This window comes from Neolamprologus multifasciatus, chromosome 5 (assembly GCF_963576455.1).
Source record: "Neolamprologus multifasciatus chromosome 5, fNeoMul1.2, whole genome shotgun sequence".
NCBI classification, from domain to species: Eukaryota; Metazoa; Chordata; class Actinopteri; order Cichliformes; family Cichlidae; genus Neolamprologus; species Neolamprologus multifasciatus.
The window spans coordinates 12101857-12126697 of record NC_140443.1 but is presented as its reverse complement, the minus strand read 5'-3'; the positions used below and the strand labels follow the sequence as shown (position 1 = coordinate 12126697).

At 38.7% G+C, this 24841-nt stretch overlaps 1 protein-coding gene across 3 annotated transcripts in view; it reads left to right on the top strand.

The window, feature by feature from the left end:
• The first annotated feature begins 1955 nt into the window (after positions 1-1955).
• rspo4 (R-spondin 4) overlaps positions 1956-24841 on the top strand; it is a 36563-nt gene continuing 13677 nt past the window's right edge. Inside the window, exons 1-4 of one of the 3 annotated variants that reach the window (XM_085159049.1) lie at positions 1956-2922; positions 11032-11220; positions 12169-12306; positions 16149-16355. In XM_085159049.1, coding sequence (XP_085015175.1) covers positions 2844-2922; positions 11032-11220; positions 12169-12306; positions 16149-16355 — 613 coding nt within the window. In that variant the 5' untranslated portion in view covers positions 1956-2843. Of the gene's footprint in view, positions 2923-10448; positions 11221-12168; positions 12307-16148; positions 17773-24841 lie in introns of those variants that run through there. The other 2 variants (XM_085159048.1, XM_085159047.1) reach the window with 2 other exon arrangements.

Below are 24841 nucleotides of genomic sequence, written 5' to 3'. Positions count from 1 at the left end.
TTTACCACAAGCCACAGTTTACTCTGTCCAACTCTGTAAAAAGGCTGTGGTCTGAAAACATCTTAATGTGGAAGCCTGACAGTCAATCGAGGGATTGCAGCATTGCTAAATGTGTGCAGAGGGAAACGAATTAAAACCTTGTATCTCCATAGAGTCATCTCTACTGGACCTCAAGAAAAACAAATTCTATTTTTACAGACTGAAAGCTTTTGTTTTTAACATTTCAGTGGTTTGTCTATTCCAAAGACTTGGGTTGACGTTTCCCATCATAACACCATACGGTTTTAATGAGAACCACAAAAACAGTCTGCTCTGTGCTGGACTAAAGGAGATTCTAGAATCCCAAAATTATTCGTTTTCATAGTTCGGTCACATCACTGATTTTATTTTGTCAAACTAACAGTCCAAGTCTAAATAATTTGTATGACTCTTGATTCATTGTAAACATTATATTGATTGGTTGATGCCATTAGAGAAAATCTGTTATTAAATTAAAATTAAAAGCAGTGGCATAGAATAGGAGGAAGCTGAGGAGGTAGAGCTACTAATTGGAAGGTTGGTGGTTCAATCCCTGGTTGCTCTGGTCTGCATGTCAAATATCCTTGGGCAAGATACTAACCACAGGTTGTTCTCCAGTGTGTTCACTGGAGCATAAACATGTGTGTGTCAGATAAAAGGTTTATGGAGGTAGGAATGTGTGAATGCAGCAGGTTGTATAAAGTGCTCAGGTGGAATAGAAAAGCTTTATATGAGAACCAAAATTCTAAAAAGGAAATTGTTTAAATACAGCTGAATCCTTGCAAACTATTTTACTATCATGGCTACTCGCATTCATTTTAAACCTTTTCAATTCACTTTTTCATCAAATCACAATTACAGTTCTCTCGAGGCTATTTATATTATAAGATAAATAGCCTACAATAATACAGAGAAAATTCCAACAATTAGCTGACCCCCTTTGAGCGAGCACTTGGTGACAAAGGGATGGAAAAACCTTCTTTTAACGGGAAGAAGCCTCTTGTCGAACCAGGCTCAGGGAGAAGCGGGTGAAGAGAGAGAGAGAGACGGGACAAATACACATCTGTGGTTTCAGGGAGGTTCTGAATTTAGTGTCTTACTAATCTTAAGATTTGGATCTGTTAGCTGCCAGTACATTTAAACATGTAACATTTCACTGATGGGTTCTTAGATCATCCAAACTGCTGGAAAAAGCTCAGTTTCAGAGACATAAAGTTGTTTATCAGTGGTAGGCAGTATGAGGATTTAAAAATATTTTTAATATGTAGTTCTTTCCCGTAAGACATTTGCCAGTGAGCAATGGGGTTCATCCACTGGTGCCAGCAACAAATCCAAATCACCATAACTGTTTTCTTTTCTAGACTGTAAAAAAACAAAAAGATTTTCTCTGCTACATAAATCTGTATCTTTGATCTAGTAATTAAATCTTTAAATTAGCTTCAGTTTAAAAGACAATTAGTCTAAATAGAGACATGACATGAAACATTAAGGTTGTTCTTAATAAACAGGATGAAAAAAAACAGAACAAACAAAAGGGAATAGCATGCAACATGTGAGTCAAAGCCACAACACTGCCAGCCATGCAGCGGGATTTGTTTGTTTCTTTTTTAGAAGGGCTTAATATTGTGTCTACATCTAGAAAACAAATGAATCATTTTTATAGTGACAGTGTCTCTTAATGCCATATTATTATAACATTTTACACCAATAATAAGAAAAAAGGAAGCATGTTTTGAAAGACTGGATAATGTTTTTATTAGTATGATGTGTAAGTTGCAAAACATGTTGGTTCCAAACATATTAGCAACTATTGCAGTAATTTTGACCAGGACTGACTTGCTGTTAAAACATCCTAAAATCCAAATGGTGGATTATACTTTTTATATTAAGTTAAAAACCTACCAAATCAGACAGACTTTGTCAATGTCAAAACAAAAATGGGTGTAGTGATGTATTTCATCATATATTTGTATAATCAAAACAAATTCCCAGCGACTGAGGTTTGGGGTCCACCAAAGAGATGAATTTTCCTTGCCCTTGCTCACTTACCTGACTACTTACCCAAACAGGCACAACAAATCAATTGCCAAAACGTGGCAGGCTATAATCACATTTTAGAGTCTTAGCTCTGCTGTTTCCAGCTGCTTTTTTTCTTTCAAGGTGGTCAAATTAAGTTTACTGACTTTGCCATAGAAAACAAAGTTACCCAGTACTTGCACAAAAATAAATAAACAGGGATAATAAAAAGAAGAGACTGAACAACAATAGACTGAGCCAGGAGGAGGAGGCTAAAGATCAAGCTGGAAATATGGAACCACTTAGGGCTGAGAGTGCAGCCTTAAAGGGTTAAAGATGGTTGTGGGATAAGTGGAGCTCGTTTATCGCAAATTTGACAGTGGTAGTTAAATGTAGAGTTTTCCCTCCAATCTGCCAGTCTGAGGAAGCAGACAAGCCTCTCTGCTTTCTTCACCACCTATCCGTCCCTCTCCTGTGCTCTTCTTTGTTGTCTATGGCTGCCTGTCTCCTCATCTCAGTCCTAAATCATCTCTGCGAAACAGGACAAAGAGAAAAAGGATTTTTTTTCCTTGTGTTTCCTCTCTTCTCTCACTTCAGCACTCATTCTTATTTCTGCTTTGGTCCCTCATGTTTATCTTCTTCCCTTCATCTCCATCCACCCCTACGTCTTTTAAACCCTGAGTCTTTGCCCCTTTCTATTCTCGTTTCTTTCTGTGCCTCACAGTGGAACTATATTTTCAACTGAAACCCTGGAGTCTTTGCAGATGTCCGCAACCCGGCGCTGAAACGGGTGCTTACCAGCAGCCCAGATGCATTTGCCACTCCTTGTGATGTCCTTGTTATGTGAAGTGATCAGGATGGGGTCCGGCATCATGCAGAAGCAAAGTGGTGAGTACACCATGAAAAGACCACAAAGAGGCTGTTAGCATGATAGCATTACAACAGCAATTACTGCGGTTTCAATTTTTTTCCCACTTTCTTAACAAATGAAGTTATTTTTCACACATACAACAAAACAGAAACCAACTGGAGAGACCTGTGCATCATTTTAAAAACGTAACGATACAGACAAACAATACAAATATATATTTATTCATCATCATCATCATTTAAGACATGCTTACACTAGAGATCAGGTGTCATTAAAGAAGCTTAGGTTGATGCAGTTCTTGTTTACACAGCTCTCATATAACTTTATCATCATCATAATGATATTTATCTGGTCTAATTAAATCACCTAACACAGAAAGATCCATTTTTCTGTTAATTACTCCAGAAACCCACAAAACAAGTATTTCAGAAACATTCCACAGAACTTATTGTATAGAGATTATTTCTAATAAATAAGAATCACTTTTTATTTCCACAAATTACTTTATTTCTTCAGTATTCAGTGTATAAACTAGCATGTCTTTTCTTGTTAAACTCTGTACCAGCATATAGTCACAGTGTTTGGGAATTATCTCCAGATCCAGATTTGTCTCTAATCACTTTCTTATCCAATCCCTCTGAAAATAGTCCAGACCACAGCCACACAGGTCTGTGGTAACCCTCGTGCTCACCGGTGTCTGGTATTTCCTAAGAAATCAGAGACTAATAGAGGGGGATCCGGTCTCAATTAGACCAACATTCTGGCTTGTAACATTTTTCTCTCTGCCCCCGTCACCCACCTAGAGGTCAAGTGTTAAGATAATAATTATAGGGGCTTCATAAAGCCATCAGTTGCCACTAACACTCACTCAGGTTTATGCGCTTCCAATTCAGGTTGTGAAAAGGCAAATTGAAAGAACGAGAGATACATTTTCAAAATCTTAATTCTGTCATGTGCGTATGATAAACGTGTGATGGTACTGGACGCACATAGATGGTAACATGACACATGAATAATTTATTATTTAGTCATCTTTATCATGTTTCACATTTAAAATTAAATCATTGCCACAAAATGGCTACTACTGTACAGCATGTGTAAACAACTTCATGCAAGTCCTAAAGTGGAATCTTTAATCCTTAATGTTTCCCAAATGAGGCAAGAGAATATTAACCAAACACATTAGAAGATAGCCTATAAAATATGCAAGTTATAATGACTTATAAAAACTCCTACTTAAAAAATAATACATTATACGAGCTGAACATACTGGATGACATTTGATGCTAATACCTTAGAACAGGTTAATGTTGGATTGCATTTATAGGTCTAAAGGGTTAAATGCTAGCTGTTGGAATGACTGCTTGACCTGCTGTCAGCATTCATCTCTTTTTACCACGGAGATTTATGCTGTCATTTGATTTTTCCTTCCCGGGAGGAGGCACAAATTCCTCAGGGGTTGTGTCAGGAAAGGGAGGGCATCCCACGTAAAACTCTGTCAAATCAAACATGAGGAGCTACCCGCTGGGACGACCACTTGTGAATTAGGGAGCAGCGGAAAGTAGCTTAATTTTAATCTGCCTTTTCTCTTCATTCCTTGTTTGCTCTTTTTTCTTCTGCAATTATCCCTCACTCTATCAGTATTCATGTTTATGACTGACTGTAGTAAAAAAAACACTCAATGGGGGGAAAAACAACAGAAAATTGTAGAAAAATGCTTCCACCTACTCCTCTCACACACTCAAGAGACTTAATATGACAGCATAACAACTTGCAAAATAAGTAAGAACTGCACCATTATTATGAGACACATCGTCCAAGTCTGTAATGTGTAATGAAGCAAAGTACCATTTTAGTTTGGATGACTTAAGCCTTTTTTGAGAGGCACACTGAATTTTAGTCAAATCATTACCTGTCTGCATCTACCAGGTCTATCTGTATTACTCAAAATAAAGACTTTGTGGGCACAGGTGTTAGAGAAGTTGTTTACCCAATGTTTTATATTTTATACTGTAGCAATGGCACTGGGAACTTTGAAAGTAGTACATTTCTCACTGGCTACACATTTATGATTATACATTAAGGGATGAGTCACGCATCTTAATTTTTTAATTCTGGTGTTTCTGGTCCGATTGTTACAGGTGTATAAAAATGAGCACCAAGTTTGCCTTTACAACTTGTTGCTAAAAAAAAAAGAGTTTGGTATTCTGATAGGATGCCATCATTGCAACAAGTCAGTTTATGAAATTTCTTCTCTCAGACTCTAAGTGGCATTATGGGAAAGTGGAAGCATTTAGGAACCACAGCAACTCAGCCGTAAAGTGGCAGACCACGTAACGTTACAGAGCAGGCTTGCTGAAGGGCATGGTGCAGTAGCTGCAGAGGTCCAAACCTCTTTAAATGTGCATTAATAGCAGCACCAAAAAATATGCAAATACTATATAAAGCACAGACCTCTTTGATAGTTATTGGTCTGGTTTGCAACCCAATACTCAAAGTTGCCCCCCCCAGTAATGCATATCTTTAATCAATAATAGAGACCCAATCTATTTGTCATGCTGTAAAGATAAGCATTTTAACATGGGAGTCTAACATGTACCAGCAGTACAGTTGGTGGAGGTTCTGCAAAGGCTTTATGTTTCACTTTCTAAGACTGCCACTTGGATGCTACTAGTGATCCATGTCTGTTCACCAACAATTTTGGCTAAATGATTTTGCCTTTTGGGAAAACATAAGGTAAAGAATAAAGTCAAAGAATTTTAAAGAGTCAAACTCTTTAAAAACGAGCACTCGGAAATTGAAAAAAAAACCCCATTATGTTTTAGAAAACTACTGAATCAATGCCCCTGTTTATCAAAGTGTGTGTAGCAGCATTAAACATGAAATCATCAGTCAATATTAAGCAATTGATGCTACATCTGCAAGAAAAGTCTGACTAATTATTGAGCAACCTTCTCTGAAACAGCATAGAAGATGAAGAACATTGCATCATTGCACTGAAAACAGACAGTAATCAAAACAAGTATAACATATAAAGAGAAAAATCTACAGAGTCTCCTTATATTTCCCATTTATTATAGTTAACATAAAAACAATTAAAAACAAAGCTGCATCAGAATACAAACAGCCTATCAGGACCATCATGCAGAGCTCTAATGTCACATAAGGTAACAGTTTTATGCACTCAAATCAATAATGTTGTGCAAACACCTTGTGAAGCGCACAAGACAAAGGTTTTACAGATCTCCAGGGGCTCCATAACAACATTTAAAGCTAGAAGAAAGTAGATGAAAATTTAACACAAGCTGGGAGATCAAGAAGTGAAAAAGATGTTAAATTGCAGCACATTTTTGACTCAGCTGCTGTCAAGTGTCTGGACATTGGGACATGACGGTAGCACCCCTACAGCTTGTGTTTTTTTAGTGTGCGACTCCACCTTTTTCTAGTTAATGTACACATTATGGAGCACTGTTGAAACATATCTGTTCCTGTTAAGAATATATTTTAAAATGGGTGTGATCATTTTAACTTAAATATGTAAACTTATAGCATAACCAGGATTTGTTTGTTTTTTGATTGGGTTATTTAACTAGATTACATATACCATGTAAAGAAACACAACTTAGATTTTTATTATAGGGTTCATTGCATTTTTTAAAAGTTCTTAACTTACACACAAACAAACAGCATCAAATGTCAACTCAGCTGCAAGCTGAAATTTCAGACATCAGGAAGAAACTGCTCATATGGATATGACAAGTTGGAGAACTTAGCTTAGCTTCAAAACCATTATTGTTTCCTTATTTTTCCTATTTAAACTTAGTTCAGTGATCTTTATGCCTTCACTTTCCTTAAATACTCCAGTTTTGTGAATTATGTTTTAGGGTGTAAGCTCTTTCCAAAATGTTAACATCTTTCCCTGAAACCCCAACAGATCTTGTTACACCTGGTGCTTGTTAAAAACCCAGGGCAATCCCATACAAGGTCAAAGTTCAGCGTTTTACGCTACCTTAACCTGCCGCTCCTCTGTAAGTCCCTTAAGCCTGCAGATCGATAGCATATGTGTAGAGAACTGTTTTTCAGACAATGAGCTGAGAGCTCAGCGGGTCTCAAAACCGAAATGAATCACTGAGTTATTCTGGGGAAATCTGCTCTGTTCCACTCTGCACTGGAGTTGAAAACTCTGTCTTTGGAAGTCTGTTGTTTAGTAACTCTGCCAAGATCACTTGAAAACAAATCTTCAACACCAAAAATTTTAATTACCTTTTCAAAGGAGTAGAACCTATTGCATTTGATTTAGTGTTTTATAAAAAAAATTACCAAAGCACTATTGTCATGTAGGGCTAAAGATGTTTTCATAGGTAATATATATATATATGAAAACAGAATATATATTATATACATTTTGCATTCTGCTCAAATTTTGGCGAATGAAATTCCATTATTTTATTTATGTGATGGTTAAGACAAGTTATCCTTATTTGCTAAATCCATGTAGCTTGTATATCTTTGCAATACAATTATATTCAGTTCACAAACAAAGTCACCTCGAGGCACTTGATAAAATAATTAAGAGAAACACTAAAAATGAGTCCCCTGTGAACAAACATTAGGCGACTGTGGGAAGGAAAAACTCTTTTAGCAGGAACCTCATGCAGAACGTGTCATCTGCCACGACATGCTGAGGGTGATGGGAGGACGAAAGACACACAATGGAAGAGTGCCAGAGATTAATAATAACTAACGATAATAGTGTGAATGCATTAATTTAGCTTCACTATCTTATTCAGATATGGTGAGCTCTGTTTCTAAAAATTAAAGATGGTGACAGATACAATGATTAAATAGTGCCTTCAAAACAGCAGATTGCAAACAGGTGCTGGGTCACTCTTCTTATAAAGTCTATGGTCATAAACGGACTATTGACAGACGTGAGAGGAACAGCTTATGTTGGACTGGCCGTATGCCATTAATAGACTGAATAACAGTCTATTAACAGAAACAGAAGCTCTAAAATGAAATCTTTGCCCTTTCTTGAAAGATGAAAGAGTTCACAGGACACATTTTTCCAACTAGTTTCACTGCTTCTCATCTAAAATCACTGAGCTCTCCAACTTGTTATTGTTGAATTGTTGGTATTTTTTCTTCAGGATTCACTCCTGAGGAAAAAAGAAATTATTTTCATCAGCAGTCATTAAAAATTAAAAGAACATTCCCATGTGATGCATTTGTGTCATGAAACAAGTTTTAAAACTTTTTGTTCAAGGAAAAGCAAGTTCAAAGTCCAACAGATAACAGGTCACCTATTCAAGAAATCTGTTAATCCAGGAAAAAAAAAAACCGCAGGAAAGGAAAAGCAAAGGGGAAATAAGGAAAGAGGAAACAGCTGGGGACCAAAACACAACTAAAGACAATCAAAGCAGGGACAGGAAGAAAAGCTGCACATCCCATGATTTAGGAAAACTAAACCTCAAAGTAAACACAGGAAGTAACTAAAGAAAACAGGCAGAAATATTGAGAGTGAGGCACGGGACAGTGATGAGGAAACAAATACAGATGAGACAGAAGGAGGAACAGAATTGAAACCAAGAGGGAAACTAACTAAATACAACCCTCAAATCAGTAACTAAAGCTCAGAACTGAAAAGAAAGCTAGATTTCACCAATTTACAATCCAAAGAAAACCAAAAATTAAAAACTAAAGATAATTATGCACAAAACTTAAAACGCCAGCTCCAACCCTTGAGTGATTATAAGAAAAAACTGTTAAAAAGCTGTTCGTAACTCTTGATTTGACAGTCAAAAAAAGGTCAACATTTAATGAGAAACTAAACAAGACTATACATGATTAAATGTTTTCATAGTTGCCTTGAAGTTACATGATCTTCTGTGTCTTTATCTATGAACGAATAACATGATTTGGGTATTTGAAAACTTTTTAAGACAGGTTTCACTTTTGCTTTTGCACACACACACAAACACATCCTAAACCACAGCCACACATAACAAGATGAATGTAGTGACCCACAAGGATCAGAGTGCGATTGCTCAGACTCACGCACACTCGCTGTCTGCTGCTCAATCCAAATTTCCATCCTACCTTGCTTGTCTTTCCATATCCCTCCTTATCCCCGATGGATTGAAAGCATTCTTTCTTTCTTTGTCGAGTCTTCTCTGTACCTGGAAGCAGATACAGCCACTTGCTTTTGTTATAATCAGTGTTGGTCAAGTTACTTGAAAAAAGTCATCAGTAACTAATTACTGATTACTTCCCCCAAAAAGTAATCCCGTTACTTTACTGATTACTTATTTTCAAAAGTAATTAATTACTTAGTTACTTAGTTACTTAGTTACTTTTTAAAAACACGATTTACAACCTGAATAGGTGATAAAGCGATAGATCTTTCAGCCCAATTCTACTTTTTCTACATAATCCATCATACAAAATGTAATCAAATGGAAAAGTCCCTTTTTAAAACTTGTTTTATTCGTTTTAATCTTTTAAAAAGACAAAATTTAATTATATGCAACATTCTCTGACTGGAAGAAATTTGTTTAATATTTAAACCTATTTTCTGCACATTCCAGCACATAAAATAAAATATTTTTTGTATTTACACTCACTCTTTCAAATAGATGCAAGTAAAACACAGCAGAAAATAAATAAAGTCAAAGACTCAGCGGTCCTTTTGCTCTATTTTCACCTGTAAAGCAGGTGGGCGGAGGTTTACCTTGGTGCAGGTGTGCCGCAGCGGTCAGTGGAAGAATCCGCGAGTTTCTCTGTGAATTTCCCATTACGTCATAGCGCACTCTGCGTTTGCACGGAAGTTCAGGGGTTTTTTTCGCTGTAAAAAGAAGTTTTCTTCCCACGCACAACGGACACTAATTTTTATGTCACTTTTTATGGAATCAAACTCAAAGTAAGGTCAGTACTTCCACGCTTTAAACGCTGCACGCTCATACTCTCTCCCGCACTCGATATATTATCCATTGTTGCTCTGTACACAGCTGTTTTCACAAACGTCGCACTTGCTTACCTCACTGTCATGAGACATTCTCGCAAAAAATCATGGTTTTAGTAACGCAGTAACGCAGCGTTCCTACGGGAAAGTAACGGTAATCCAATTACCGTTTTTGCAATAGTAATCCCTTACTTTACTCGTTACTTGAAAAAAGTAATCGGATTACAGTAACGCGGTACAAGTACCGCGTTACTGCCCATCTCTGGTTATAATATAAGACTTACCTTGGCTTAGATCTAAGCTTGACTGTCATACTGTACCTCACTGTTACAGTACATATCACATTTTTGGGATAGAAATACAATAAAATATCTATTTGTTGACATATATCACTTAATAATATGTGATAATAATATTTATATTTATCAAAACGTTGTAGAGCTAAATTTTATTATTATGAAAGAAAAATCCAACTATTAGTCATAAGTTATAAGTTGAGTTACTGATCAGTGCTTCAGTCTGTAATCTCTGCAGTAGCAGGGAGTCGATGAACAGAAAGAGCGTTGGTGCTGTTTTCATGTCAAATAAAGAATATTTCTTACTAAACGTAATCCTACTCATTATCAGCGACCTACAGTTTCTAAAGAGCTACTCATACCAAGAAAGTGTTAGACTATCAAGTCATCAGGAGAGCATCGTCAGAGTGACATGTAAGTTTTGTCAGGACACGACTTCCTTTGTGCACCTGGTAATGTACATGTAAGGAGTTAGCTAAAAGGACATATAGACACAGCATCACACTCTGTGCTCTTCTCTATTTGAGCTAACAAGGCAGCAAACTAAGAAATATCAAAGATGCTGAACCTCAAAAAGAAGTGTGTGCCATTACAAAAGCAATTACTACAACTATTTGATGGAGTGAAATACCGTAACGCTTCAATGCATGATTTTTATAGAGTTCCTGGTAATGTGTTGATTTTCAACAGTGGATCTTTCCCGAAATCCTCTTGGTATCTTGAGGATTTGTGGTCTCTCCTTTCCTTCCTCATCCTCTCGCTTCCTGGCTTTTATTTTTTCCTTACTCTCTCCCTCCTCTACTTTTACCTTAATAACTCCTCTCCTGAATGCAGCTCTGGCTTAATCGTCTTCCTATTGTCTCCTGCAGCTCAGAGAGAAACATCAGAGGACTGTCGGAGCTGTTTGGAGTGTTCCCGGGACAACGGCTGCGTGCGTTGCCCAGAGCGACTCTTCCTGTTCCTGCAGAGGGAGGGGATATCTCACCATGGAACTTGTCTCCACGCCTGCCCTGCAGGACACTACGGACAGAGAGGAAAGGATGTCAACCGCTGCATGAGTGCGTTTTTTTGGGTTTTTTTTACAAAAATGGGTTCTTTCCCCTGCAGAGATCTCTGACTGTGACTAAATATTTGCTGATAGTCTTACTCACATTAGCACGTATGACTTAACTGTCTTGAGGTCTGAAATAATGAATAACAACCGACAGTACTCATACACAGAGTCCGCAGTCCCAGACCACTTCTTCTTTCTCTTTCTTTTCAAGATGCACCTTGCTTAATTCTTTCCAGAAACATGCTGTCCTAATAAACGAAAAGAAAACTTTACCCAACAGCACATAGTTTCTGTCTCATTTACTGGGAAAATCAAAGATTCCACAATAGTTCACTTTATTTCTTTTCCAAACATATTTACTATCACTGACTCCCCTTAACCTTAACACAAAACGTAATATTAAAATCCTTTCTGATTTGCCCTTACCTCGGAGAAACAGTGAAAGAGCAAAGACACAATCTTCCCTGACTGCTCTGTGAACCGTGACTTCTATTATTAATATATAAAGATTCTAGATACAACAAATCAGTTGCTTGGCATCTCAAAATGTCATCAGCACAAAGTTTGTTTTTGTTGGATGCACGTATTGCACAATCTGTATCTGTCAAGCACACAAAAGAACACGTTCTGTCTGCTGGCAAACAAGACTAAAGCAAAATACAAATCACCTCTCTGAAAGTGAATTGGTTTTAACTGTTCCTGCGTTTCCTGACATAACAGCAGGTTTCAGTAGGAAATATATGATATTCAGGAAGCAAAGATGCTACTCTCTTTTTTCACCTTTAGTTTTCAGCAGCTTTTCTCTCACTGGACAAATTCAGCTTTTTAATTATTGTGTTCACCCTCTCAGCTAAAATGAAAATATGTGTGACCAGGTGAAAAATGGACTTTTTCATGTAACAATGATTACCCAAGTACTCTACACTGTGTGTGATAATCTGTTTCCTCTCAGAGTGCCGTTCTTCAGACTGTGAGCAATGTTTCAGCCGGGACTTCTGCACCAAGTGTAAGCCTGGCTTCCAGCTTTACAAAGGCAAGTGTCTGACCCACTGCCCAGAGGGAACTCGTCCCCACCAGACAGACTGCCTTGGTAAGTTACACTTTTGATATCATTTGTAACTTAATAAGTCAAATCCCTTGTCCCTCTGTTTGTGATCCTGAGAAAAATGTATTTTGACATGATTATAGATAATGGCCTCTAGAAAACGGAATAAGCATTAATATAGTATAATAATATATAGTAATATAGCATTAACTAATAAATGAATGAATGTTGAGAGTGAATGGTTGTCTTTCTCTACATCAACTCTGAAATAGATTGGTGACCCATTCACCCTTCGGTCAGTCTCTCTCCCCACTGCACCCTGACTAAAACCCTATTAGCACTGTTATTGACATTAGGTAGGTAGTGTCCTTTAAAAAGCTATTGCTTCATGTAAAAAAATAAATTGTAGTAACAGCTTTGATCTCACCAATTTAGAGTGAGTTCCTTCACTCTCCAAGAGCTGTCTCCAGTGTACAAAGCTAGTTTAAAGGGTTGATTTGAAGGATTGCTTGGGACACGAGCCATTGTTTGCAGTCCCATTCACTATAATATATGTCTTTCCATTCGTATTTCCATTTGTATTAGGACTTCTTCTGCTTCTAGGCAGGCATTTCATCTTCCTCTCACACTGGATTCAGGGCAGGATGCATCCATACATTTATAGCTACTACTAGCTCCACTGCTTCTTGGACTCTGTGTGGTACAGACTATCCAAATGACTGTGTTTCATCTGTCGTTAGTAAAATTCTTGTATTTTATTACGTTTACTAAGTACTAGTTAGCAGGTATGTGTTTCTATTTCTATTTCTAACAAACATTAACACTGATTTACTATTGTCTCCAAGCCTGCTTTTGAAATTACAAAAAAAGAAATTGCAAATGAATTTCATTTTCACTACAACCCTTTTGAGTGTGGCATGTTAACGTTTTGACTGAAAACCTCTTAAGCAGTACAAATAAAATAAACATATTGTTTCCTATCTTATTTCTTGTTCTAACTTACTGTATAGAGTGTATTAACTAAAGCTTTCCTGACTCCAGCTATAAAAATGAGGGTCTGCTGTGCAATGGACACATTAGTGAAACTAATCTGAAAGGTTTAATCAACAGCAGGCCTGTTCTTGCAAGCTCATCTCCTTTTATCTACCTCTCTGGCTCTGTGGCCACATCTCTACTGTGTTTCATGTGTGATTGATTATTTGATTATCTGTGGTTTGCGGGAGTTTTATCTCACTGAAATTTGCCTAATAATTTTGCTAAACTGAATTTGACCTGTAGCTTTTGTTTCTCATGCAAAGGATATGGCATTAACAGAATTTCAAACTGTTTATCACATTAAATGAAGATGACAGCGTGACTGCTACATTTAGTTTAAAGGGGAAAAAATCTACCTTCCTCTGAAACATGTCTTACACTCCTCTACTCCCTTTCTTTCTCATCCAATTCATTTCCCAGTGAAATTCTTTTTGATGGAGTCAAACCAGAATGCAACACACGATTCATATTAAAGGTCTTCAAAGAGGTTTTAGAATTTATCTTCATATCTCATTGTGTATCATCTCTGCCTTCTGACTAAGTGAGATGTATTGTAGAACTCACTCATCATTTGACACTGGTCGATATTCCTCTGCCTTCTACAGACACCATCTGCAGCTACTGTTGCTTCTTGGCATCGAGACCACATCTGTTTTTCATATCAGTGTTAGGGTTTCATGTCTGACTGTTAGTACACACCTCAAGCAACTGCAGAAAGCAGTCTCTGGAAATCTCTTTATTTCAAATAAACAGTGATAATGGACAGTGATAATGATAATGATTTCCAATTGTTGCCCCGTTTTGGCGAAGGTTACCGATTTTCCTTTGTGGTCTGTCTGGAAAATTTTGCAGCAGCTGATTTTGAGGGTGACATCACTCACCATTCAGCCAGTTACTGCAAGTGTAATGACCACTGTAGTAACTCTTCATCTAGCATTCATCTACCTTTGATTATAGCAACGTGTTTGTAAGGGGTCTGAAATAAAATGTTAGTCTTAATATAAACTGCTCAAAAAAATTAAAGGAACACATTTTGATCAGAGTATAGCATCAAGTCAGTTAAACTTCTGTAATATTGATCAGGTCAGGTTATTGGTAGCATAAAGTGATACCTGGGCACCATCCATCCATCCATCCATCCATCCTTCCGCGTTATCCGGGACCGGGTCGCGGGGGCAGCAGCCTAAGCAGAGAAGCCCAGACCTCCCTCTCCCCAGCCACTGCCTCTAGCTTATCCGGGGGAACACCAAGGCGTTCCCAGGCCAGCCGAGAGATATAATCTCTCCAGCGTGTCCTGGGTCTGCCCTGGGGCCTCCTCTCGGTGGGACATGCTCGGAACACCTCACCCAGGAGGCGCCCAGGAGGAATCCTTGTCCGATGCCCGAACCACCTCAGCTGGCTCCTTTCGATGTGGAGGAGCAGCCGCTCTACTCTGAGCCCCTCCCGGATGGCTGAACTTCTCACCCTATCTCTAAGGGAGAGGCCAGCCACCCTTCAGAGGAAGCTCATTTCTGCCGCTTGTATCCGCGATCTCATTCTTTCGGTCACTACCCACAGCTCATGGCCATAGGTGAGGGTAGGGACGTAGATCGACCGGTAAATTGAGAGCCTGCGCCCCACGTACAGCTAATCATAGGTAATTCAGCTCATCCAGGAAGGTACTTCAGTAAGTACCATTGCCAGAAGGTTTGCTTTATCATCCAGCAAAGCCTGAAGAGCAAAGAGGAGATTCCAGGAGACAGGCAGTTACTCTAGGAGAGCTGGACAGGGCCGTAGAGGACGCTTAACCCATCAGAAGGGCCGGTATCTGCTCCTTTGTGCAAGGAAGAACAGGATAATTAGTGTCAAAGCTACAAAATGTCCTCAGCAGGCCATTAGTGTGAATGTCTATGACCAAAAAATTAGAAACAGACAGTTGCCAGACAGTTACTGTGGAACCCAAGTGGCAATTGCTATAGAATACAAGAATAGGCAGGTCCACCACTGGTGCACTGTGCTTTTCACATATGAGAGCAGGTTCACTCTCAAAACATGTGACAAACACAAAAGCGCTATAGAAGCCATAACATTGTTACACTTTTGTAACAACATTCAGCATGACTGGTTTGATGGTGGGTCAGAGATCAGCTGAGGAAGAATATCTACGAAGGATCTTTCGAGGATGCCAATGTTCACATTTTGGACAGAGAGGACAGATGGTTTGAAAGAGGAGTGAAAGAAGCCATCTATGTCCACTGTGAGCGACCATCTTTGAACAGAGGCGGTGGTTTACGACACCAACTCTCTGCCATCTATAATCCAGTTTTGAGATCCCTTCCCAGATGCCTTAACGCCCACTCACACCCTGGGCCATCTGACCTCAGGAATTTGCATGATAAGGTGGGGCCAGGTTTCACAATGAACTCACCCGAAACTCTGGCTGATTGGGACCCACACCCAGTTCCACACCTTGGCTCAGGCGATTAGAGGATCATCAGGGGGTCCTTTTGTCCCTCTGTGGGGGGACACTCCCACCAGGTTTATATCTGGGACTCTCCACCATTTGACCTTAGAACTGAAGAAGCCTCTCGGATGAGAGGTGAAACGTCTTCAAGTAACTTAAAGAAGTCCAGACGCTTTTCTTTGCAAGCTCCTTTGACTACGATGACCTGGATGACTGAGAACCTTCACAGACAATATCTACGAAGAGACACACAGACCTCTACAGTGTAGGCTGCTGTTAGATATTGGGATGAAATCATTGTCAGACCCTTTACTGGTGCCATTATTTTTACTGTATTGGTACTGACAATTACAGTCTGTTTTGTGTTAAAACACTCTTTTTGATGAAGGTTTTCTATTTCCTCCATTAGAAAACTGTGTCCTAGCTCCACTAGGAGAGTGGAGTGAGTGGAGCGTCTGTCTCCGGGATGGCGTCACCTGTGGTTTCAGGTGGGGTAAGCAGACGAGGACTCGGGTGGGTGGCCAGACCGGGAAAACGCCTGACGATAAAGCAACACCAATCTGCCCACCTCACAGCGAGACACAGAGATGCAGGATGAAAAAAAAGTGTACCACAGGTGAGAAAGGATACGAACCAGTAAGAAGCATGGCAATTACAGGTGCAAACAGTAGGTGCACTCTGGGCTGAAAGATTTAGCGGTTAATGGGTTTAAGAAACAACAGCAGATTCTATCATCTGCTTCTAATAAGTCGGATGCCACTAATCATTTAGCTGCTTTATTTATTATGTTGGACTGCCAACATGTGGAATTCCCTGTGGTGTTTGGTATTGTGTTCTGTTCTGTGTTGTTGACACACTTGTGCACTTTATAATGCCAAGTGGGGGAAAATGAACCCTATAAAATATTCCAACATGTGCTACTTCTAATTAACACTTGTAGGCAGACGTTACTAGTTTTCTTGTCCCTGCAGCATAATCTAGGGGTGTAGAATGAAAGGGACAGCTATGGGGCATATGTCGTGGGGCTGAATGGAAGCAAAAGTTAATTTAAAGATTCAGAGTTTTTTATTTGCATTGCTTAGAATAGTCTAAGTGGATACAATAAAGCCTTAATTTGTACAGGGCAGTCTTTGATTAATGCTGAAGTCAGTGTCATGGTCAGGGTTTTGCAGGTTATTGCAGTGGTTCTTTAACTGGGCCCAGATAGCAAGTTTTTAGAGGCTCTGCGGGACAGTTTACATTTAATTTCATGGTAAAATCAAATTTAATCAGAGTATGTTTGTCGAACATATTAGATTGTGACATAAAAAATGTTAAAAAGCTAAGTCATTGTGTAAAAAATTTACAGGCCACGATTCAATAGCTTGTAGGACCTGTGGCAGCAATAACTTGAAGAAAATACAAGTACCGTATTTGCTTACTGTATGACTTTCTCACATCATTCTGGTCTACCCTTGTTTACAAAGCTGCAGGCACTGGTTCATGCACAACTCTCTTAAGGTCCCAGTGCAGCATTTCGATTGAGTTGAGGTCTTGGCTAGGTCATCACGACACGTGAATTCTTTCTTTTGAGGTGTAGCTCTTGGGATTTTTGCTGTTTCTCTGAGCACTACAGTGTCATTGGAGTTAATTTTCTGGAACATCCACTCCTGGGAAGATTGGCGCCTGTCCTGAATGTTTTCCACTTTATCAGTGCAGAATAATATCCTTCAGATTGTTTTGAAATGGACTTATAACCCTTCCTGCATTCATAAGCTAGCAACAGTTGCTTCTCTAAGATAACTGTTGGTGTCAAATAGCAAAAAATATTTTTTTAAAGAGGTGGCCACAGTTCAGTTAATCAAGGATCAGTTAATCAACTGCATTTGACTAGCAAAACCTGGCCCCTCCTTAACCTCTTAATTTCTATGGAAGCTGTAAAGAGTTTTTTCTTTTTGGACAAACTGCTTCTCCAATTAGTTTCTGTTAAATAAATATATCATGTTTTTATTTATCTTGGGTTGTATTTACAAACCTACTAAGGACCAGATTATTTGTTCTGATACGTAAAACCTTAATTTTTAAATCGGGTGTACTTTTTTTAATATAAATATTTATTTATATTATAGTTACCTGTAGCTAGTTTTGGGCTTTCATGGCATTTCTGTTTAATGACTCCTGTCCTTTATTGCTTCTGTGCTGTGGGCTCACCCTCAATATTTGAACTCGTAACAATAGTCAAATTGCAGGATAAGCTAAAACTCAAGAACAAACAGCCCACTGCCCCCCGTTAACCATAAAACACGAAAGCATTCCTTCACAATGATTTTTCTTTAGAAGATCACCGATAATCATTTTTTAATCTAATGTGTTTATCAGCACGACACCATAATTTGTCTCTAATGTGCACCCAATCTTACGAATGACAAAATATTGGCTTTCTGATTAAACATTGTCGTGGTTAGCTTTTTAAGAATATGATTAATTTTCAAGTATCTGTAGGAAATGGAAAACAAATAGCGAACATCTTGAAAAATCGGATCATTTTGTGCCTGAGTTGCTGGACTTGCTCTGTTGCTTCTGATAGCTTCTAGTCAGTGACTAGAAGGGTTTGTTGCATTAATAGAAACCTACGTCAGTTTGGAGAATTGTTTTTCTTTTTTCTTTTTTTTGGGCTGGACAATCTTGAAGACAGATGAGATGAGTTTCATTCTATATGAAATACCCTGAAAGATGCATCTATGGCCTGTTATGGAGGATTTCCCTTTAACATAATAGATAAAATGATAGATAAAAGTGAGAACCTCTAGTATGTCCAGCTTGCTCTGCTCCCTGTGGCTAAAAATGTGCTTGTGTTTCTTTATCTTGGCCCCACCGCAGCAAGATTACATCTTAAAACATCACACATCCTCAGCTACATCAGAGGTTTGTGCATTCAGGCTGCTTTCACCCAGTGAAATTGAACCTCTTGAATTTGGTGTGGAGATAGACCGATGATCACGCCCAGGGCTTAAAGCTCATCATGTGTTTTTGTTTATGAGAGTCCAAGGGAACCTGAAAATAGACTCCACTGCAAAGCTTTAAAAAAAAAAAAAAAAGATTTTGGAGCTCCCGCGTTGTGGAAATGCTGTCACTACTCGTTAAAACTGCATTTAGTCCCTTGTTCTTGGGCCTTGATCAGAACTATTGTACTGGAGTCGGTCCCTGGCTCTTCTATTAATGGTTCATATCCAAAACATTATGAACCAAACTGGGCAACAGTTTCTGCCCTCCCGTAAAAAACAAGTTGTTGTTGTGACTTTTTTTCTTGTCACATAATTTCTCCTTCGTGTACAATCAACACTTGTAGCTGTGAAAAAGTTAAATAAAGACAGCAAATCAAAAACAATGCACATGCATAGGGCTTAACTTTTCTAAGCCAACACTAATTTCTGTTTAGAGCTGCAAATCTTAGTGTGTCTGTGCACAATGCTGTGTATTTTCCATTTCTTCCACAATGGAAGGCATGTCATTTGAAGTAATTATCATTATCATTGTCAGATTGTATGTCTGGTGGCATTAGCAGAGGAAGAAATCTGATCCAGAAGAGTCTGGAGCAGGGATCAAGCTCCTGGACCTAATAGCACACATCTGGGATAAAAGAGTGCTGTGGCATCTCCCTAGCATTCCTCCGTTGTCCCAGATTAGACAGCTCTAGTCTTTTAATGCCCAGTTTCATGTTGTCTTATTGTTTTCAGATGATGGGGAAGGACGTGGGTCTCGTCTCCCAACCCTGCTCTCCCCTCTGTTTTCACCAAAGGCAGCAAACTGTCATGGGCTAACGAGGATATGTTACTCCTTTTCCTGGCAATTTAGAATCATCTGACATAGGCAGTTAGGATGTTACGTTGTCAGAAAATGTGGTGGCTAGACCATTCTGTCGCTTTTCATTCTTTTTCTTATTAACTTATAATATTAACTGTGGTGCCCAAGGTCTGAGACAGAACATGTTCAAACACAGAGTGTCTGACACTGCCATGGCAAAGAAAAAAGCTCAAACAAAATAAAAGAACTATAGATATAACTTTGGCAGATCTCCCCCTTGTGAAGCACGGCTTCCAGTGCTGCTGTTATTTGACTTTTGTCTGAAAGCCACTTAAGATCAGATATATTTGTGCTTTTGTGATTCCACGTTTAATGTATGCAAAGAGCAAACGTAAACTTGTATGACAAATTAATGCATCTTTAATGTTGAGGGTTTTTTACTTGCTTAATGTAATAAGCTGACCATTAAAAACAGAAAGCAGTCATCCTTTCTTGCTTGGAATTTCTGTGGTTAATGTGAGGCTGCTTGGAATTTCTGTGGTTAATGTGAGGCTGTTAACTAAACCAATGCTCTAATATTCTCAGTCTTGTATTTATTGTCAGTGCTTTCAGTTATGAGAACATAATAAAAAATAATATAACTGCATAATATATGCAGTTATATATATATATTTTTTTACAATATTTGGACCACGACTCTTTTCTTGTAATTTTCTCTCTGTATACCTCTGTATACCATTACAGACTTAAAGTATTGCAGTAACTGTGTTAATTACAGTTACTGTAATTACAGCTATTTTTATTTTTTATTATCATTATTATTTATATAAGAATTGCACCCATTTGTAAAGACAGTTCCTCATTTTCTTATGTCTGTCAGTGTTAGGACTGCCAGTGGATTCAGATCACTACTGTCCATTGTCCATGTGACTGCTGGATTTTGAAGTGTACAGGGCTATACTCTCTGCTCAGATTCATTCAAACAGAACTGCAAAAGTGATCTGACCGTGCTTTACAGTGCAAATGGATAATGACCCAAAGCATATTCCAAAAGCAACCAAAGAGTTTCTCTAGGTAAGGAGTCAAAGGAGCTTATAAAGAAAAGCATCTGGACTTCTTTAAGTTGCTTGAAGACGTTTCACCTCTCATCCGGGAAGCTTCTTCAGTTCTAAGGTCAAATGTGGGGAGTCCCAGATTTAAACGCGGTGGGAGTTTCCCCCCAAAGAGGGACAAAGGACTCCCTGATGATCCTCTAATCACATGAGCCAAGGTGTGAAACTGGGTGTGGGTCCCAATCAGCCAGGGTTTCAGGTGAGCTCATTGTGAAACCTGGCCCCACCCTATCATGTGATTTCCTGAGGTCAGATGGCCCAGGATGTGAGTGGGCGTTGAGGCGTCTGGGGAGGGAACTCAAAACTGGATTATAGATGGCAGAGAGTTGGTGTCGTAAACCACCGCCTCTGTTCAAAGACGGTCGCTCACAGTGGACATAGATGGCTTCTTTCACTCCTCTTTCAAACCATCTGTCCTCTCTGTCCAAAATGTGAACATTGGCATCCTCGAAAGAGTGACCTTTGTCCTTTAGATGCAGATGGACAGCTGTCTTGTCCTGTGGAAGTGGCTCTTCTATGTTGTGCCATGCACTTGAAAAGTGGCTGTTTGGTCTCTCCAATGTAGAGGTCTGGGCATTCCTCGCCGTACTGTACAGCGTACACCACATTGTTAAGTCTGTGTTTCGGAGTTTTGTCCTTCGGGTGAACCAGTTCCTGTCTGAGTGTGTTGCTGGGTCTGAAGTACACTGGGATGTTGTTGTAAGTGAACTGAAGAAGCTTCTCGGAAGAGAGGTGAAACATCTTCAAGCAACTTAAAGAAGTCCAGACACTTTTCTTTGCAAGCTCCTTTGACTACGATGACCTGGATGACTGAAAACCTTCACAGACATCTAGGTAAGGAAATTGATTATTCTTGCATAGTCAAAAGCTGTGGTTCTATAGAGCATGCGTTCAGAATTCTTGTGGATTTGCAGAAGGCAGTTACACTAAAGGCCTGCATAGCATATCAAGGACATGTACATAGTGATGTGCATAGGTTTTAGATGCCGGGCAGTCAGTAACTGCAAGAGATTCCAACCAAGTTTTTATCCAAATCAAGTATTAAAAACAGACCTTATATTATTATGTTAGTTTGTCCACTTACTTTTGAGCCCGTGAAACATCTTGATTGTCTGATTTCAAATCAGCTGTGGTAGTGTACAGAGGCAAAATTACAAAAAAAAAGTGTTTTATTGTCCAAATATTCATGAACTTAAATGTATGTGACAAAAATGAGGGTAGATGATCCAAGTACTACGTAGAGACAAACACCTAAGGCACTAAAAGTACACCTTGAGTTTTTACTTATCACTTAATTGTACACATTGCCCAGTCAAAGTGTGGATTGTGTGTGGGTGCTTCAATTAACCAGGATTTAACCACTTCTGAGATTTAAGAAACCAAAAATAGTCGAGGCATTTTTGTGCATTTTTGCATCAACTTGTAAACTAAGCGACCGAAAATCAGCTGGTTGTAACCCTAACCTGCATGAGTGAGGGGGAAAAATCTAATCACAAGCTGAGTGATTATTTGTATTCCATCTGCATGTCGATAACTCAAACAATCTTTCCATAAGTTTGGTCCGCATGTATGTATTTGTGAAATGGCTTTGTGGCTACAGACACATGTTTGCCATTAGCATGAAAACATTAAATTGTATTTATGGTGGTGATAATCTCCCAAAGTCAGACTGATTTACTCAGCTTGCATTTAAAAAAGGGAAAGCAGCAGTATAGCCCCTATTTAGGCCTTAATGTATTTCCTCTGCTGTAAAATTGAAAGTGGCTGCATAGCTAGTGTTTTATGATGCAGTGCAACGCAAATGTAAACTGGAAGGAAACATCTATGGTTGAAGTCCAGCAGCATGCATCTGTCTTGCATCTGTATTACAACAACTCAACAACTGTGCTTGAACTTCCCTGTCAAAGGTCCATTTCTCATTATTTTTCCATCAGTGCCGCAGTACTTTACATAATTATAAAACCAAAGTGGAAATGAATGGACTAAAGTCATAATGCAAAACTGTACTCCCACATGGCTTTTTGATTGGTCATTACTTTTTCCTTCTAAATGGTAAAAAATAAACCAAACCTTGATTCACTCAAGGGATTCCTTTTAGTAAGAGAATACAACTGCAGCTGTACTTCAGTTTTTAATGTACTTAAAGCAACACAAATCAAGTACAGGCTTGGTACAGTCCCACAGACCACTCTGCACGCTACAGCTACCTAGCCAAGTTCAAAAGACAATGCAAAACACATTAAAACACAATATAATAAGATAATTCAGAGAACAGGGCTGGGATTAACTGGGATAAGCAAGTGTGTGTACTTTATCCGTATCCTACGGTACTAACAGTAAGAAACAGATTTGTGCTGACTCGATTTGTGAACACATGAGCAAGGACACTGGTGGGTTTTTTGGAGGACCACTGCCAGTTCTGGTTTTAGCTATAGATGATGATAATGTCACCAAAATTTGATGGATCACCAATGCATTTAACACAGACATTTCTCCAGAAGACTGCCAAAGTCCAAAAATCTGCCGTTTCTGCAGATCCCTGTGGCTTTCCGTCTCTGTAGCTAATTTACCCTTTCACGACAACTGCACAGGAGTGACTTTTCATATTAGCCACTTATTAAAAATTTATTAAGGCTTAGCTTCATGAGTTTTAGAGGTTTGACCCCCACATTCTTTATTCACTGCACATTTTGCTCCTGCAACCACAGAAATATGTGACATTTTACTGCACTGGAGTTCATCCTACCGTTTGCTGACCCCATCTATAACTCGTTTGCTCGCTTACAGAATGAAACATTTTTTTCTACTCCATGATGTTGACAAGAGACATGTTCTGGACTGGGCCCACTGTCAATTAATAGGGACCATGTGTGACATTTATAAAGGGACTTTTGAGGCGACACGGGGATATTATCCAGATCATTTTATATCAGGATGTGAGCTCATTTACTGGTCTGGCACAACAAGAGAATTTGGCTAATTGTGATGCAAGTAAGACGGCAAAAAGACCACAAACGTCCTGTCAGCCGCTGTCAAATGAAAAACAGAATCATTATATGGCTAATCCTTAGTTTCCGTTTGGTATTATTACACCTCTCAGATTAGATAATTATATTTGTTAAAAATGGAAAGTATGGCTTGTTTATGTGATGTTTTTTTAGCAGCCTCATCGTGAAATTTCACACATGCCGATCATGTTTCTTACTTTACACGTGTTTTGAAGTAATGTGTGATTTTACCTTCAACCAAACACACTTGAGAATATACTTCTGTAGGCTTTTATAAGTATTTAATTGTCAGACTTTCAGTTTGTTTTTCCTCTCATTTTTTGAGGATAAAAGGAAAATTCTAGCTATGATGCGTTGGATTGTATACCATCCTCACTCAGAGGGAATTATTTTAGATTTCAATTTCAAACGCTGCTACTTTGGTCTGTACAGTACAGAACTCAGTGTGGCCTCTCATCCTATAACATATGGATCTGGGTAAAGTTGCAGTGTAACCCAACACAGACAGTGAGCTTAAGTGCTTTTTTCCAAGTACCACATGTATTAAGTTACTGCACATTGAACACAGTGCAGAGGTAGCCTCGGGGCAGCTAAACCCTGGACAACAGGTACTTTTTAAGGAGTAAGTTTGCTCCACAGTGTCTCATTCTCTCACTTTCATTTCTTAGATGTCTTTAACCCCTGAACTCTTCCACGGCATGCATTTTTAATTTCTCTTTGATATTTGGGCTGATTGGGGCCTGATAAATGTAAAAACAAAGGATTAGCAGATTTTTTTTTACCTAATTTTAGTTTCTAAGAAAAATGAGAGCCACATATGAGGATACTCATTTAAAATTTCGATAGAACAGCAGCAGTATAATGTCCTCGTAAGTGGATATCAGGCCCTTGTAGAGCAAAATTGAATACTTTGGTCTAAATAACCCAAAATGTGATGTCCACATATGTGGATGCCAGGTCCTAGGAGGTTAAAGCATTTTTAAAGGCAGAAAGTGAAGAAAGCAAGTAATGAAATTTTCATGCATTCTTTCAGACTGCCCTTCAGTCTGTGGGCAGAGATGAAAAAAGTGTGTTCTTAGATGGTTTCCAAACATTTTCATGAGGTTTTGTGTTAGTGTGACTGATTCAATTTGGCAGGATTCAACCAATTTCAATGTACTTTTCTAACATCTTTATAAGATTATTGAGATTTGGACATC